At 44.6% G+C, this 15,152-nt stretch overlaps 2 protein-coding genes across 2 annotated transcripts in view; one reads left to right on the plus strand and one right to left on the minus strand.

Annotated features, from left to right (window-relative positions):
- LOC148820841 (uncharacterized) lies at positions 1–7,853 on the plus strand. Its single transcript, XM_088932047.1, has 2 exons — positions 1–1,135; positions 4,183–7,853. The coding sequence occupies exons 1-2, from the start codon at positions 904–906 to the stop codon at positions 4,449–4,451; spliced, it is 501 nt and encodes a 166-aa protein (XP_088788173.1). The 5' UTR covers positions 1–903; the 3' UTR covers positions 4,452–7,853.
- The window catches only part of farsa (phenylalanyl-tRNA synthetase subunit alpha), a 26,757-nt gene continuing 19,458 nt past the window's right edge, over positions 7,854–15,152 (minus strand). Inside the window, exons 11-13 of the mRNA XM_088932046.1 lie at positions 14,910–14,987; positions 11,093–11,207; positions 7,854–8,727 (exon numbers count right to left, since the gene is read on the minus strand). Coding sequence (XP_088788172.1) covers positions 8,622–8,727; positions 11,093–11,207; positions 14,910–14,987 — 299 coding nt within the window. The 3' untranslated portion in view covers positions 7,854–8,621. The remainder of the gene's footprint in view (positions 8,728–11,092; positions 11,208–14,909; positions 14,988–15,152) is intronic.

Consider the following 15,152-nt stretch of genomic DNA (forward strand, 5'->3'; position numbering starts at 1 on the left):
AGAGTTACAAGCTATGCCAGCACCTGTCAGGACCAAGGACAGCTCCGCCCAGCCTCATGAGAAGCGTGCAGAGGAATTTACATGGTCCCGTACTTTCTGGGCAGGAACCTTCGCTATCAAATTGAGGTTTTATTCTGCGCCCACAGTAAATCTAATCTCTTAAACTGCTCACCTGGAAATCGTCACTTTGATCAGAAAAAGAACTTTCAAATGGACATTTTTCTCAGGAATGCTGACACTTTTTATTACAAAAACATGGGGTTCGACGGAGACATTTTCTAACCTATTACTAAACCAGCAAAAAAAAAGCGCATTTTTTTCTCCTGCGACCTCTGTTCATTCATGGTCGAGGTACGTATTATATATCCTTATCTAACCTTTACCTGTTAGTCACCTCCGGAGAACATTATTCAACGTGAAACGAACGTTTAGTTTCCCATAAATATAGACCCCACAAATATTCCAGTTTGGGGATATAATCTCATCTCGACATTTGAATGCTGGTTTCGTGATGACAAAGAACGTCCTTAATGTTTTGGCAGGGCTGACTATCTTAAATGTTTCTCGTTTATAATAAGTATGCACGGGGGATTAAGCCGTTGCTCTTTACAGAACTTCGTGTGTACCCAGCAAATCGAAAGGTCTACATTAGAATTAACGATGGTTACTTTGCCATTGTTGAAATGCTCATCTCATGAATATTTTCTTTCGCCCAAGCTTCAGAATAATTTAAACAAGCATCGCCAGCGCTGGAATTGAGGACACATTGAGCACGTTGAGGAGCCCGGCGACTTGAAAAGTACAACAGGTCTAGGAGAGGGGGGGAAAAAAGCTTCACGCTTGACGAATTTGAAAGAATCCGGACAAAACCGCAGAGGATATCACCCAAAAAGCTAGAAAACCATGGATTCTGCTAACATCACTAGTTTCAACATCACAGATGAGGCTGGACACGCTTTTCAGTACTCCTTTTCCAACAACGACCCGCTGTATAAGGACTACAAACCAACGCCCCGGGACCTCATCCCACTGCCTAAAGCGGTGCTCTATCTTCTGATGGCCGCTCTGGTAGTGGTGGCTGTCGCGTACGCCATCGTGGGTCACCTTATCAAGGACCTCGCCCACGACCTCGCAGGTAATTCTACTGGTCTGTTCTTGGTTATTACTGGGTTTACCCTGATGACAAAAATGAATTGCGCGTTCTGAACAACTCCCCCAAAAAGTGTGATATGGGATTTTAGACAGCTTCTCGACGTAGTCGTTAAAAATAAAACGTTAGTTTTCAGTTCAAGGAAACCTTTAACTTTAAGAATTGAAAAACAGTGTCTTAAGACCACCAATCTTACAAATAAGAATCAATTACTTATTACAACGGAGATGATAACTACATTTCGATTTAGTATAGACATTAATTTAAAAAAACAAAGTATCCTAAATTTATAAACTGCTTAGCATTGTAAACGAAGCCCCACAACAATTAAGCGAGGCGTTTTTGCATGGAAAAGCGTAATTTAAGAATGAAAACATTTTAAAATTAGAACCAATTCAACGAACGAGTTTGGTTTATCTAAAAATCATCTTTGCAATTTGAAATAGCTACAAATATCTGCTGTTTGTATGTCGTGAGACCATCTGATAGACGTGTCTGACTGCGCCAACTGTTCTTAGTTTAAGCGACATACAGTAGAATCGCAGAACAACGGACCTGGAAGTCTTCCGGAGATTCTTCTAGGAATCCTTCAAGATGTATCAACAAATTTACTATATATCATTTAGCTACTCCTTTTTAGAAGATAATGCATCATCCTGTTGTAGTCAAAGCAGGTCTTCCGGGTAGTTTCAAGTAGACTCAAGTTTAAAAAGCCTCAGTCCGAGATTACATCATCAAGCGAGTCTTCTGGACAAGAACGAATTTTAAAAGCTCTTGATCAACCAACAAAGTCTGCGGACCACACGTTAACCACTCTAATAACACAGATATCGAAGAGTTATATGTATAAATAATGAACCCAGTTCATTTAGAATCTAAAATCCGACTGCTTTGAGCTCCCGAGAGTGAAAGACTTTGTGTTGTTTTTATGGAGCACTAATGCAAATTCATTTTGCACAATGTATAGCCTTTTGTGTTTACCCAATGGAAACCGCTGCATGCAACAACGAATGCCACTACATAATTATCTTATTCGAGGTCAGGCTTTAACCCAATGAATAAAATTCATGTCGGTTTCCGTTTTTTCAGTGACCCTAGTACAGGGCTGCAGTAAATGAACAGAAGGTATATTAATGCACAGCAGAGTTGAACGCAACAGTCCTAAATAGTTTTTTAAACCTTTTATCACTCACCGACCTGAACAAATTATCTAGGGGGCGGGGAATTTAAATACGATGCTCGAAGCCAAGTCTGAATCATTTTGTATAAACAAACATTAAAAATAAACCATGCTGCTGGATGTTTTTCAAGATTTAAAAAAAAATCAGAAAAAATCCCCGGAAGCTGACGCCTAATGTTTGTTTTCGCAGAAAACTCGGTTGCCAACAAAATACGCTGTAGCACTCTCAGTCTACAATGTACGGGTTAAAAATTAAACCAATATTTTAAATTAAGCACGATAAAGGTAGGTCTAGCAAAACTAAACGGCGAGACAACTAGAAGAACCCGTTGAAACGGTTTCTGTATTGCTATAAGAAACAAAGGTACAAAGATAACACTTAATGTAAGTTTTGTCTTCCTTGAACGTTGCCCGAATAAGGTCATCTTCTAAGTATCGCCAATACATAAAACTAAATGAAACGGTTTGCTTCCGCCTTAAGGGACAGATTGTCCAGCTGGAGTCCTTTGTATAAGACTGTTCCTGAGGCAGCCTCTGCTCCAGGAGTGCTTGCGAACTGTCTCTTGGTGTATAAGTGCTGGACCAACTCCAGTCCTGGAGACCTGCAGTCCAGCAAGTCCTGTAAGTCATTCCAAAATCACCACCTGCCCAAAAGGTGTCCAACTACCCCAGTTAGGGCAATGATTAGCTCAAGGGACTCGTTTAGAGCCAAGCAGGAATGCAAAGCTCCAGACTCTGTGGGCCTCCAGGACTGCAGCTGGTCACCCCTGATCAGAGGAACACAGTGTCCTGTCCCCCTATACAGGACCCTGAAAAACCGCAATTTGATTAGGATGTATTATGTGGGCAGGGCGAAACCAGGAACAGTGTTTGACTCTGTCAGACAGAAACCGTCTAGGAAAAAGGAGCTCACAGACAGTGAGGGACTCGTATCCAAACAGCTGCTGCTGGAATTACGCAAGACAACAATCGCACAAAGCCCCGCATCATCAAGAGAAATACAACCCCCCCCACAACTCTTTCTAATATGGAAAGTATGGATTATAGAGCAATCGCTTTAAAAGAACGGCAGAGACCGACACCACAATGATTCGTTAAAAGAGTGGGAGACTAGGACAGCTTGAGGTCACCTTGGTACACGTCTGGAAGAGCAGAACCCAAACAGATGATATTCCCCGCTCTTCAGAGACCCCCAAGCCCCTGGTGTAAATACCTCCCACAGGATGGTTCAGTATCATTCCTGTATCAGGGGCTGCGTATTCAGGGTGGGCAGGGAGCAGTGAGAGAACTGGGAAACATCTATGACCTGTAGCACTTTTTAATGGGTCGCTTATACAACTTCTTTCTTTAAAATCAGTTCTTGGGTCTTAACCATCGGATGTAGGAAAATATGTTGGGCTCAATAGACAGGATGCACAGTCCTTTACAACAGTAATTTATGTCAGAGATAGCCAATCCTGATGCTGTCCACACACCTGCTGTGTTTCATTCCAGCCAAACTCTGCTACACAATCAAACCCTTAATTGACATAACAGTAGGATTCATTTGAGCTGTTTTATTGTTATGTGCAAATGATCGCCTTTTAAGTGTTTCTTTTCTGAAACCAAAATTCCCAAACGGTGCAGAAAGGAACTGTGAATATTCCACTCGAGCAAGCTGTTAGCTCAGCTGAGGCTCCACAGGTGTGTGAGCCACCAGGACCAGGGGTGGGAACCCAGGAGTTATGGTGCAGGATTGGAAAGCACAGAAAAACCATAAGGAGAGAAAAATGCAGGCAATGCAGACAGAACCACGTCAGTAAGCTTAAGAGAGGCCACACTTCCAAAACTCTCTCCTCCCTCACCCCTGCAGACTGCATCCTGGGCCCAAGCGAGGAGGAGCTGGAGAAGGAGAATGACCTCAGCTGTATCACGCCCAACCGCATCCCCACGCCACTGGCCCCCTCCCACACCAACGCCTTCCACGTGTGGGACCAGGACGACGTGCAGATCCCCGTGTCCTCGGACCAAAGCCCCGAGCCCAGCCCCTCCCTCCTGCCCTCCTACATCCCGTCCTTCTTCCCCTTGCACAGCCCCACCTACAGCCCCGCCCGCAGCCTCACCCTGCCCCGGGACACATAGACACGCCCCCTGCCAGACCACGCCCTGGGACACGTAGACACGCCCCCTACCAGACCACGCCCCGGGACACGTAGAAACGCCCCCTGCCAGACCCCACCCCCCGAGCGGCCTTCCAGAGTCAAGAACCTGCAACCGATCCCCCCCCGCCATCCCCCACGCTGTCCATCCTCGCCAGCGCCCCACCCTGGAGAGCAACTGGACTGTGAGGGAGCACACACACTGACCTGCCTTCAGCCCCTCCACGCCTCAGTGCACTATGTCCCCGATCACTCACCTGCAATTAGTTCCACCTTCCTGCAAAAACAAAACAACAACCATAGCCACCTCCGGGGATCTGCAACAGCTAGTCTCGACTTCAACTCCCCTGAACCGCCACGAGAGGGGCCAGAAGCACCCGAAGGAGAGTCAGCCCCCCGCCCCTCCCACCAATCCGGGAAATCCCCTCGCCTGGGACTGCCTGCTTTTCAGCCATCAAGGACCAGCGCGTGTGTCCGTCGAGGTCAGATCGCGATCTGGGAGGACAGAACTGGCAGAGGGACCCACCAGCTACTGAGCAACAGCCACCCAAGAGGCAGCAGCACTCCATGCGTCTAATAAAAGGTGCTCGTTGCTCGTTTTAGCAGGCAGAGGGGGGGAGTAGATTAGTTACAAATGTATTGTGATAAACGTGACCTTTTTAAATCAAAACCACCACCATTAAGTCGATCTAAATCAATAATCTTTAAACAGGGGCATGCTCTCTTACGAGCAGAGACACGGACTGTCCCACCTGCTGTTACTCGACACACATTCTCCGTCCTGGACTCCCGTGTGCTTGACTGCCACTGGAATAAACTATACCAATTGGGGCTCCATTTGCTGCTTTTGGTAAAAATAAAACCCGCAGGACTCGCTGCATTTGAACTCAGAAGGGAAAAAGCTCTACCAGACTTGGAAAAGGAAAACCAAAGTGTTTTTGGAAAGCACTTGGGAAACCTAAAACCTCCAACTCTGCTGGCCCAGCTTTTAAAGGATCCTGGCAGACTCACAACAACATTGTGTGACTTACCTGCTTTAGGCAATCTGATCCTTTTGGATGTGCCATTTCAGGAATTTAGTACTGAAGTGTAGCAAACAGCTTGCAACCAGTAGTTTAGGAAAAAAAACCTCTTAACTCCTAAAGAATGCCAAGTGCGATGTGTTGTTTTTTTACCTGTAAGTGTAAAATATTTGCAGTACTCATGTAAGGTGTCTTTTTATGTGATTTTCAATTTGTTTCTAAAAGCTTAATCGCATTTGAACTGTAACTTGTGCAAATGTTCAAGAACCATACAGATGTATATCGTAAGGTAGTCGGCAACAACAGTTTGGGAAAAAAAAAGCTCAGCAGAACAGTTCAAATGACACAAACCTGCTCTTCTGATGCAATAGATTTTTTTTAAATTAAAGGTAAAACTGTCATGTACAATCACACCACTATTGTCTTTCAATGTTGTACAGGTCTTAATGGTTTTGTCTGAGCAACTGGGAATGGCAGCCATGTGAGAAGACAGTGTGAGGAGTGAATGAGCGTATGCATCAGGCCCTGTAGTGCTGCAAACCAGCAGGGCTTTGTAGGTCTCTATATTACCAGCTGAAGGAAATGTCCCAATTAAGTCAGTAATTACTCAAAAAAGTGCAATACAACCTTGGACGATACCAGGACCCTTAAGGATTTAATCATCCTGAAAGAGTGTGGGTCTTTTACAAGACCATGTTCCAAGTCAAAGTCATCTCCTGCAGCAACAAACAATACCTGCTCAAGATAGGCTGTCAAATCAACACCTCAGAGAGCTGAACTGACGCCCAAGAGCCAGGCTACAATCACAGTACCGAAGTGCCCAGCTCTTCCACAACTGCATCAAGAGGCCCTGTCCGTTTCACACACCTTTCGAGCGTGTCAGACTGGTGTACGGGAAGGTGTGAAGAGACAGGGGGTTGTTCTGTTGCATCCTTCGGAATCAATTCAATACTCTCCCATCTAATTTCCAGAAGTGGTGGAACATGTCCACATTTTTAACACATCCTCAGGTTGAGCCAGGAAAGCTGAAATTTACAGAAAAGTATGAAACATGTTGCAAAGAATCCATGCTGATTTGTTTGGATCTCTTAAAAGAATCAACTGAATGAGTTTTACCATTCTGTTAGTATGCCTCCGAAACAAATAAGGCAACCAGAACAACGTAAAACAATCTAGAAAGAATAAAGAAAAATACATTTTCTCCAGAGCTGAGGATGGTGTAATAAAAATTCATAAAACCACCCATATAAATCAGCAGAATTTCAGGACGTCATTATTTCTACAGGATGCTATTTTCTTGTGTAAATTCCCTGATCCTTTGAGCACACTGATTGCTCGGATCCAGGACACACGCAAACCAGCAAAACAACGTGTTTTACACTGCTGTATCTGGCACTCTGATGTCAGGGGGGAGTGAACAAATCCACTCAAGAATTGTGATGCATCTTTCCTGACTAAATGAACAAAAAGAAAAGACAATTTAAAGATGATTTAGAGATCATGTCAAATCTCTCTTTAGGGCACAGTTCAGGAACGAGATTGAGATACAAACCGCTTTGGAGCCTGGGTTAAAATGAGGGCTTAAGAAAAAACATAAATCACTCCTTGCTTTATCTGGTGTAATACCCGTTAGGTTCTTGGAAGGGTCAGGAACTCATCCAGCGCCAGAAAGCTGCTTATTCCTGGTAATGGTTAAAGGTTAGAAGCAGGAGAAAAAAACAACCCGGTTTCAAGCAGCAATATCTGTGCCGCAGGGGCTCAACTGTACTGGTTTAAGTCACTGGGCAGTTCTTTCAGAATCAAGGCAAGGTCTCACCACCTTGACGTTAACTATTTAAAGCCGCGGTTAACTTTAAAAAGAAACCGGAACAAGACTTTATCATGGAACTCGGAAGACAACGCTAATTAAGTTACTCTTCCTTCCTCCCTCTTTTCCATAGCAGCCAGTGATAGAATTAAAGGACCAGGGCATGGTGATGTACTTTGTCAATAATACTGTCAGTATTAAGAAAGTAAAATGTGCATGTTGGCAGAATTAATCCTGGTTCATTTTTGGTCAGCATATTCGCAATCCTAGCAAAAGACTTACAGAAACTCACACACAACACACTCCTTGCTGGGCGGGAACAAAACCTTTAGGAATCTGACTGACAATGACAGCTACCTTACCTGTTAAGGTCAGAGGTCAGAGAGCAGATGCAGACTGAGCACTGATGGGAGAGAAGGTTAGAAAGTGCTTGAACTGAATGTTTCAAAAGGCCCAAACCTTCTGTCAAAGGTATGAATCGATTAAACCACTGAGCACTGTCAGATCAGAATCAGGCTTTACTTACGACCTAATAAAGGAAAAATCAAAAGCAAAATGCCTTAAAGAGCGTTTATTTTGTCAACTAGCATTTTTCTCCTGCTGGCCTCTCTGCATGGTTTTGAAAAAGTGCCACCCTATAATGACTTGATTGGTCAACATGATCACAGAGTTTCACTCTGCTGTACAATATACAGAAAAACAGTTCACATACAGGGTGAATTTTGAAAAAATATGCATGAACAAAATACCCTGCTGTGTTTGAGAGAAATACTCTCCCCGTGAGCAAACCAACAGTTTTTTAGCAGACAAAGGATGCTGCTTGTGACAGATCCCTTTTAGAGGCGGTAACTGTGAGTTTCTGTTATAAGGACTTGTCAGACCTGGGCAGAGCAGTTCATAATGTTAGTTAGGCACGATTATGTCGTAGGTACACAATGCTTTGGAATTAAGTCAACCTCACCAGTGTTTTTAAGTGTTTAAGAACTCTGATCGTGGTTTAAAAAAAAGCAGGCGATGTATAACAATTTGTCACTAGAGTTGGATAAAATGCATAGACGAAGCAGTTTCTCTGTTAAAGGAAGTACAGTATATATTTATCTCCTTTACTTCATTTCCTACCTAAACCAGAGAATCTACAAGTCCCATACTATCACTGCCTAGACTGTGTCCTGCAGGGACACCACTGAGATTAATAAATAAAGTTTGAGGAGCCTGTTGGTGGAGGTTTGGCGGTAACCATGGGTAATGGGGTCCTGAGGTGACAGCCCTTGGCCCAGTGTGGCAAAGTGGACCAGGGGTCGTCCGTGCAGACGCCTGATTGGATTTAGGTGTCCAGTCGGCACACTGGGCTGTCATACACCATCTGTAAGTTGACCTTGTGGCCCACCAGCTCGCGGATGTTGTTGATGCCATACTTGATCATGGTGGGTCTAGGAGAAAAAACATGAAAAAACGTGAGTGACCAGCAGGCAATGTCAAGACGCTAATGTGCAAGGAACAGCAGATTTCACAGTTTCAATGCACCCACACAGAATTAAGGTCACCACATTCTCCAACCAGACAAGGTGGGCTATTGAACCAACTTTCAAATACACATCCCATTCGTGTAGTCCTCATGCCAATAAGATTCAGGCCAAAAACAACGACACAAAAACTGTATATGACGCACGAGTGACGCCACAGCAGGCGGCTTCCAGAAATGTCCAGGCGGAGATTTCCAGAAAGCTTTCTTCCAGGAATCTGCCGGGCAGAGGCGGATGGCAACACTCAGGAGACATTTAGGGTCATTTGTTTTTTTAACAAGCAGACACGAAGATCAGAAGAAAGCCGGCACCAGCAGACACCACGTGCACATGGGAGCACAGGGTAAGTGGGGAACCTAGACCCTCTTCTGATTTTTGGAGAGAGTGACCCGGCAGACAATGGCTCCTGTGGAAACCACCGAGGCACATTCAATAAAGGAGCATTCCTGCCACAGACAGCTTGTATAGCTCGTGGCGGCAGAGAGAAAGTGGTGGAGGGGACGAGGCTGCTTCAGCTAATCTGCTTAAACCACAGAACAGAGGGAACTCCCCCCCCCCCAACCTGGATTAAAAATCAATTAGTGATTGAGCTTCTCATTAGTGCTGATTGGATTACAGCCAGTCCCCCCTCCTCCAATCATGTCTTTTCCAGAGCCAAGAGGCTGGGGCACGACCTTGTGATTCCAGTTCTCTCTCTATGCTGCTAGAATTGAAAGCCAGGCATACAGAATTACCGAAAGCCATGGTGCCCTTGGTAACTATGGCATCCTTCAATATGAATATTAATATTGAAATAACATTTCTCACACCCACTCCATCCTCTAATGCACAGTAATCCTTTCTGGTCCCGAACTCATGCCTGCAGGATTTATAGAGGACTGAAAGGCCTCGATGGACAAACCCTTGGAATAATGACTAAACTGATGGAAATGAATCACTAAGAGCTCATCTGGAATGAGCCAGTGGCTCTGACACATGTACCTCTGTCCCGGGATTTGCAAATGAAAAAAGACACGTGCCGATCATATCGGCTTTTGTTGGATTTTTTGCTAATTGGGAGGGTTAACCCATAATATTCATTAATATCTTACACTTATATAGCTCTTTTCTGGACACTCCACTCAAAGCGCTTTACAGGTAATGGGGACTCTCCTCTACCATGACCAATGTGCAGCCCCACCTGGATGATGCGACGGCAGCCATAGTGCACCAGTACGCTCACCACACACCAGCTATCAGTGGGGAGGAGAACAGAGTGATGAAGCCAGTTAAAAAATGGGGATTATTAGGAGGCCATGATTGGTAAAGGTCAAGGGGGAAATTTCGAGAAACACCCAGGGATATTTAATGACCACAGAGAGTCAGGACCTCGGTTTTACGGATGGCTCTTTTATACAGTACAGTGTCTCCGTCACTATACTGGGGCATTAGGATCCCCACAGACTGCAGGGTGAGCGCCCCCTGCTGACCCCACTGACACCTCTTCCAGCAGCAACCTTAGTTTTTCCCAGGAGTCTCCCAACCAGGTACTGACCAGGCTCACACCTGCTGAGCTCCAGTGGGCTGCCAGATATATAGCTGTTGGCTGTAAGCATGACACTGACTGCAAGCAACTCTGGTCCAGTCCTGGAGGACCAGGGAGTCTACAGGTGTCCAAGGTCTCTTCAAAGCAGAGATTCTGTTCAATTGGTGCAGCTCAGTCAGTTAATAGCTTCTATCGCTCATTCAGAGCCGAACTGGGGTGAAAATCAGAAAGAGGGGGGGACACCCCAGTTTAGTGTGATACAGCACCTGTTTCCATTACTGATGAGAGGGTCCAGACACTGGGGTTGCAGAAGCCAGTGTTTACGGACACTTTCCCCCCCTCTTTTGAGCAGAATTACTGAAGGGCGTCTCTGGCAAGCTGCAAACCTCGTTTGTCTTCACGAATAGGAAAAGATCTCAAACGACCAAGAATTTGACAAGAGTGCTGCCAACGGATAGATACACAACTCACGATTAGACAAATAACTGGCAATTAGCTGCTGACTACGAACAAAGTGCAGTAACTGCAGAAGAAAGAAATTTTCATTAGGGATGTCAGGGCACCACGCCTAGCTTCTTACAATTCCGTTTAACACCACAAGCACATTTCTTCTACCAGCTCTGGCTTCATTAGTTAATAGTGAAGCCTCCAACCCAAAGCGCTCAAGCGTGGTGTGGGAAAAGACATGATTAGGGACACCTACCCAATTGGAAAACCACAATCCGTTATTTCCTCTTTCCGACTCACCTTTCCAGCGACAGGCCCCAAGCAATGACGGAGACTCCCTCAGGGAGCCCCATTGGGAGCAGCATTTCCGGTCGGAAAACCCCCGAGTTACCCACCTCCACCCACTTCTTCAGGCCTGGGAAGGAGAGGGAACAGCAGCATGAAGACTCAGACAAGGCAGAAAGAGCTTGGGGAGTCAATAATAATTGTTTAAAGATCTATTTTATTGTTGTTTGTTACTGCACAGCATTAGCTACACTGTGCAGAAGAAACTGTGTAAGTAACCTTAAGACAACTGAATAACCTGGTAGATTTAATAATTAATCTTTCTGTGTGTTTAAAATAATTCAAGCTTAAACTATCTTTCTGGTTGGCAAACAACTGACATTCATTCTTAACAGTTCCTTCCTGGACAATTCCCCACACAAACGTTTTTACAGTATTGCTGGTCTCCTGGAAGTACACACTATTACTAATGATATATACCTAATCTGTTGTGGCTTAGACCTCAATTTTTTTCTCATATTTATTCAACAGGAGACAAAATCTACTGCTGTCCTGAATCCCCGTGGAATTCTGCCGGGATGCTAGCAGTATAAAAAAGAAATATACTGACCCCCTCAAACTTCAAATGTAAAAATCCAATAATAACAAGTACTGCTTGTTAAAGCATGCTAATGTATTCAGTTCACTGACACTTCCAGTACACCTTTAAGACGCAGACCATGATCAACTCCTGTTGTGGCCCAGTTTTATTGTGACGTTACTGGCGCCTCCGTTAAGTAACCCCGCGAGGCAATCAGATGATCAGGCACCAGCCTGCACAGGACTGCGCTCAGGAGGCGCGGGGGAGCTTGAAGCGCTTAGCGTCCAAACGAAAAGAAACGCCAAGCTTCTGGCGACGAACACGCCGGCCCAATTCTTTTCTTCATCGGGGAAACCTTCTGTGGTTCCCATATGTGTGCTGGCCCGGGTTCGAGATGGGGAGGAGCTCTGGACTGCTTACTCGGGCAAGGCCAGCTAAGAATGAGCGCTCACAACAGCGTCTGGCCTGGCGCTGTCCCAAGGAGGCCCCTGCCGAGACCAGCTTTAATCACTCCGATCTGCTAAACGGATATACAATTAAGGGTCTGGAGCTGCCTGACCGCTGCTGTGAGTCAGCTGTGCAAACAAAGCCCTTGTCTTATAGGCCACCTTTCAGAACCACAGAGCAGACCAGGAAAAGACAAATGCTTGAAAAGCCCCAGCTGACCCACAGACTGTTTGTCTTTAGACAGTCATTTCCAAGACATCCCAGAATGCCCTGAATCCAGGAGGACTGGAAACAGGGACAGCCCACAGACCAGCTCTGAAGTACTAGAGGTTATATACAAAGATTCTAAGCAAATCAGTGACAAAAGAGGGGCATTCACACGATGTTCTGGCTATGTTGGAGGGAGACCTGTACCATAAGGAAACAGTTCCCAAAAAAGGAGATCTTATTGCAGAATGAAAGTGCGCTAGAGAAACCAGTTAACCCTGCACAACACCCTGAAGCCCAGTGCTGTATAACCACACACTGAAGCCTGTGGGAGTGAGAAAGCCTCTAGCTCTAGGAGACGTGAAGATGCTCCTTTAAAAAGGGAAGCATTTTCCACCCTTTGGATTCTTTGATACCCAATGGATTAAACACTTAATTAGATCATAAGCCATTTTTGTAGATTGTCTATTCTGTTGTTCATAACCATTTTCACGTACTGCATACAAGTACATTTCTATAGTGTTAGTTATATATTACATAAAAATACATTTTTAAAAAATATAGTAATTTAATTAACAGTTGATTATGATCGCTTTTAGGTGATGGATATATTTCATTCATATGGATTTTTTAACTGTATAATGTTAGAACTAATGTTTCATGTGTATTTTAAAGGCATTCTGTTTATAATTGACTTCAAATCAATTGGGAGATTATCTCCTTAGTGTGTCTGTTTCCCATGCAGAATGCTTTCTAGTTAATTGTTAACTGCTGTAAAACACTTCTTGTGTTGTTGAGCCAAATCTAGTTCATGATACAGCTTTTGGTGCTAAAACCACAAACAGATTTTAATAAAGTATAAAGGATTTGTGATTATTTAATGGTTAGTAATCTCCTGTTAGACAAAAATTTCTCCTATCCCCAAAAAGTGGTGTTCAGTATATATACACACTTTAATTTCAGAGGCCTCTAAGACAGCACTCACAACAGTGATCAGCCCCCTGTCTGAACAGACAAAAGAAGATATAAAGAATTTAAGAAGAGACTGTTCATGTCCCTTGTCTGGCCAGCCAATCACTAGTCACTCCATACAGAAATAAACCAAACCTGTTACCATATCAATTCTGAAGGCCATGGTCAGGGAGAATACACAATTCAATACCAACTAGTTGCATGGGATTTGGTTAGGTGAGCTCCTATATTAAAAGACTTACAATACAAATATACAACATACAGCCAATCATGAACAGCATGCACCCAACACACCTTCATGTACCATTCCTAAACACACATCAGTAGTTGGATAAATAACAGCGATTAAATAACACAGTTATTTATCTTATTACTCAGGCAGTTTAAAAGTTGCAGGGCTGGAGAAAACTGTTTAGCAATGTCATCAGAAGATGTAGCGAGACGCATCTGGGTCTGGAAGTGAGAATGTTTCTCACAGAAACGCCACTGTTCCACCAAGGCTGTAAGTGATCTCTTTTTATCCCTAGTCAATGTGTGAATCAATACAAATACTTTTTTTTTTCTTTTCACAACAGCGCCTGAGCAATAAAAATATCCTGCTGGAGTCCCAGAAGAGACATTAGAGAACTAGACCATTTAAGAGACCAACGGAGCATGAAGTTAATTGCACTGATTCAAACGTTTTTCCCTGAGGTCCCACAAAGTGAGTGGCAACACCTCCGTCCACTGCACACTCCACTGCCAATTTAAACTGATGGGTCGGGGTGTTTCCTCCCTAGCCAGAACACCGTGGCATCCCCTGCCAGGATACCCACTGCCCCGACGCCAGCGATCACCAAAGGGCAGCAAAGAGCTAGAGCTCATGTTGGCAAGCCCAGAGAAAACTAAAACTAACCTCCAGATTGGACAGAGGGCTGAATCTTCTGCAGGACACAGCAAATTCTCTCTCCTCATGCAAGCAAAATCATCTAGTGCCCTGGCTGGTGACGGCTGCACTCAACCAGGACCTTCCGCCTTTTGAACCAACTGCTCCTGTGCCTCTTTAACTTAAATATACAAGCTCTTCATTTCATGCGTCATAAATATGATGTATAAAATTCACTGAAGTGAAACAACTCGTAAGCAACTGACCTACCCCTATAAGGCACCATTGATATTCCTGAATTTTAAAACCTTGTCGAATTTATTGCAACCTTGTTTTGTTATGTGCACTTCCCCGCTATGGAGGGATCGCAAGATATCTCCCCGACAAGAACAGTTTTTGCAGAAGGGCCACTAATATTTTACTGAAGAGATGCAACACTGGTAACTTCCTTATACAGACAGAAGCTTTGCAACCAATAAGAAAGATCAAGATGCCATCAGCCCTGAAAGCTACAGTCCAGCTGTGTTCTTGACCACTGCTAGAAGCCACACAAGCTGCACGCCTGCGATACAGACTTTACAGGGAACAGATGCTGTCCTGTGGGATTTGGTCCCGTTCTTCCACAAGAGCCTGGACACACGTGCTTGTTTGCTGGTCTCTTAATCCTAGATGCCCAATACCATCCTGGCTCATCCTACAGGCGTTCAGTGGGGATCACGTCAGACAAGTAGGGCACGGCATAACCATCCCCAGTCTCTTACCTTCATGGTAGCTGAAGACCTCCATGCTGGGCTCAGTGTAGGGGTTGTAGGCTGGCTTGAAGCGCAGTTTGGTGATCCCTGAGAAGAGAGGCACAAGGGAAACATTGAAACTGCTCCCTCTGCACTCATCCAGGCTCAGATTTAGAACACCACCTTCGCCATCTGATACCTAATTATTCACTATGCACGTACCACCTGAAGTAAATCTACACCTCACATTCAATATTCCGTGAAGCCCAGACC

This window comes from Atractosteus spatula, chromosome 14 (assembly GCF_055471065.1).
Source record: "Atractosteus spatula isolate fAtrSpa1 chromosome 14, fAtrSpa1.hap1, whole genome shotgun sequence".
In the NCBI taxonomy this organism is placed as follows: domain Eukaryota; kingdom Metazoa; phylum Chordata; class Actinopteri; order Semionotiformes; family Lepisosteidae; genus Atractosteus; species Atractosteus spatula.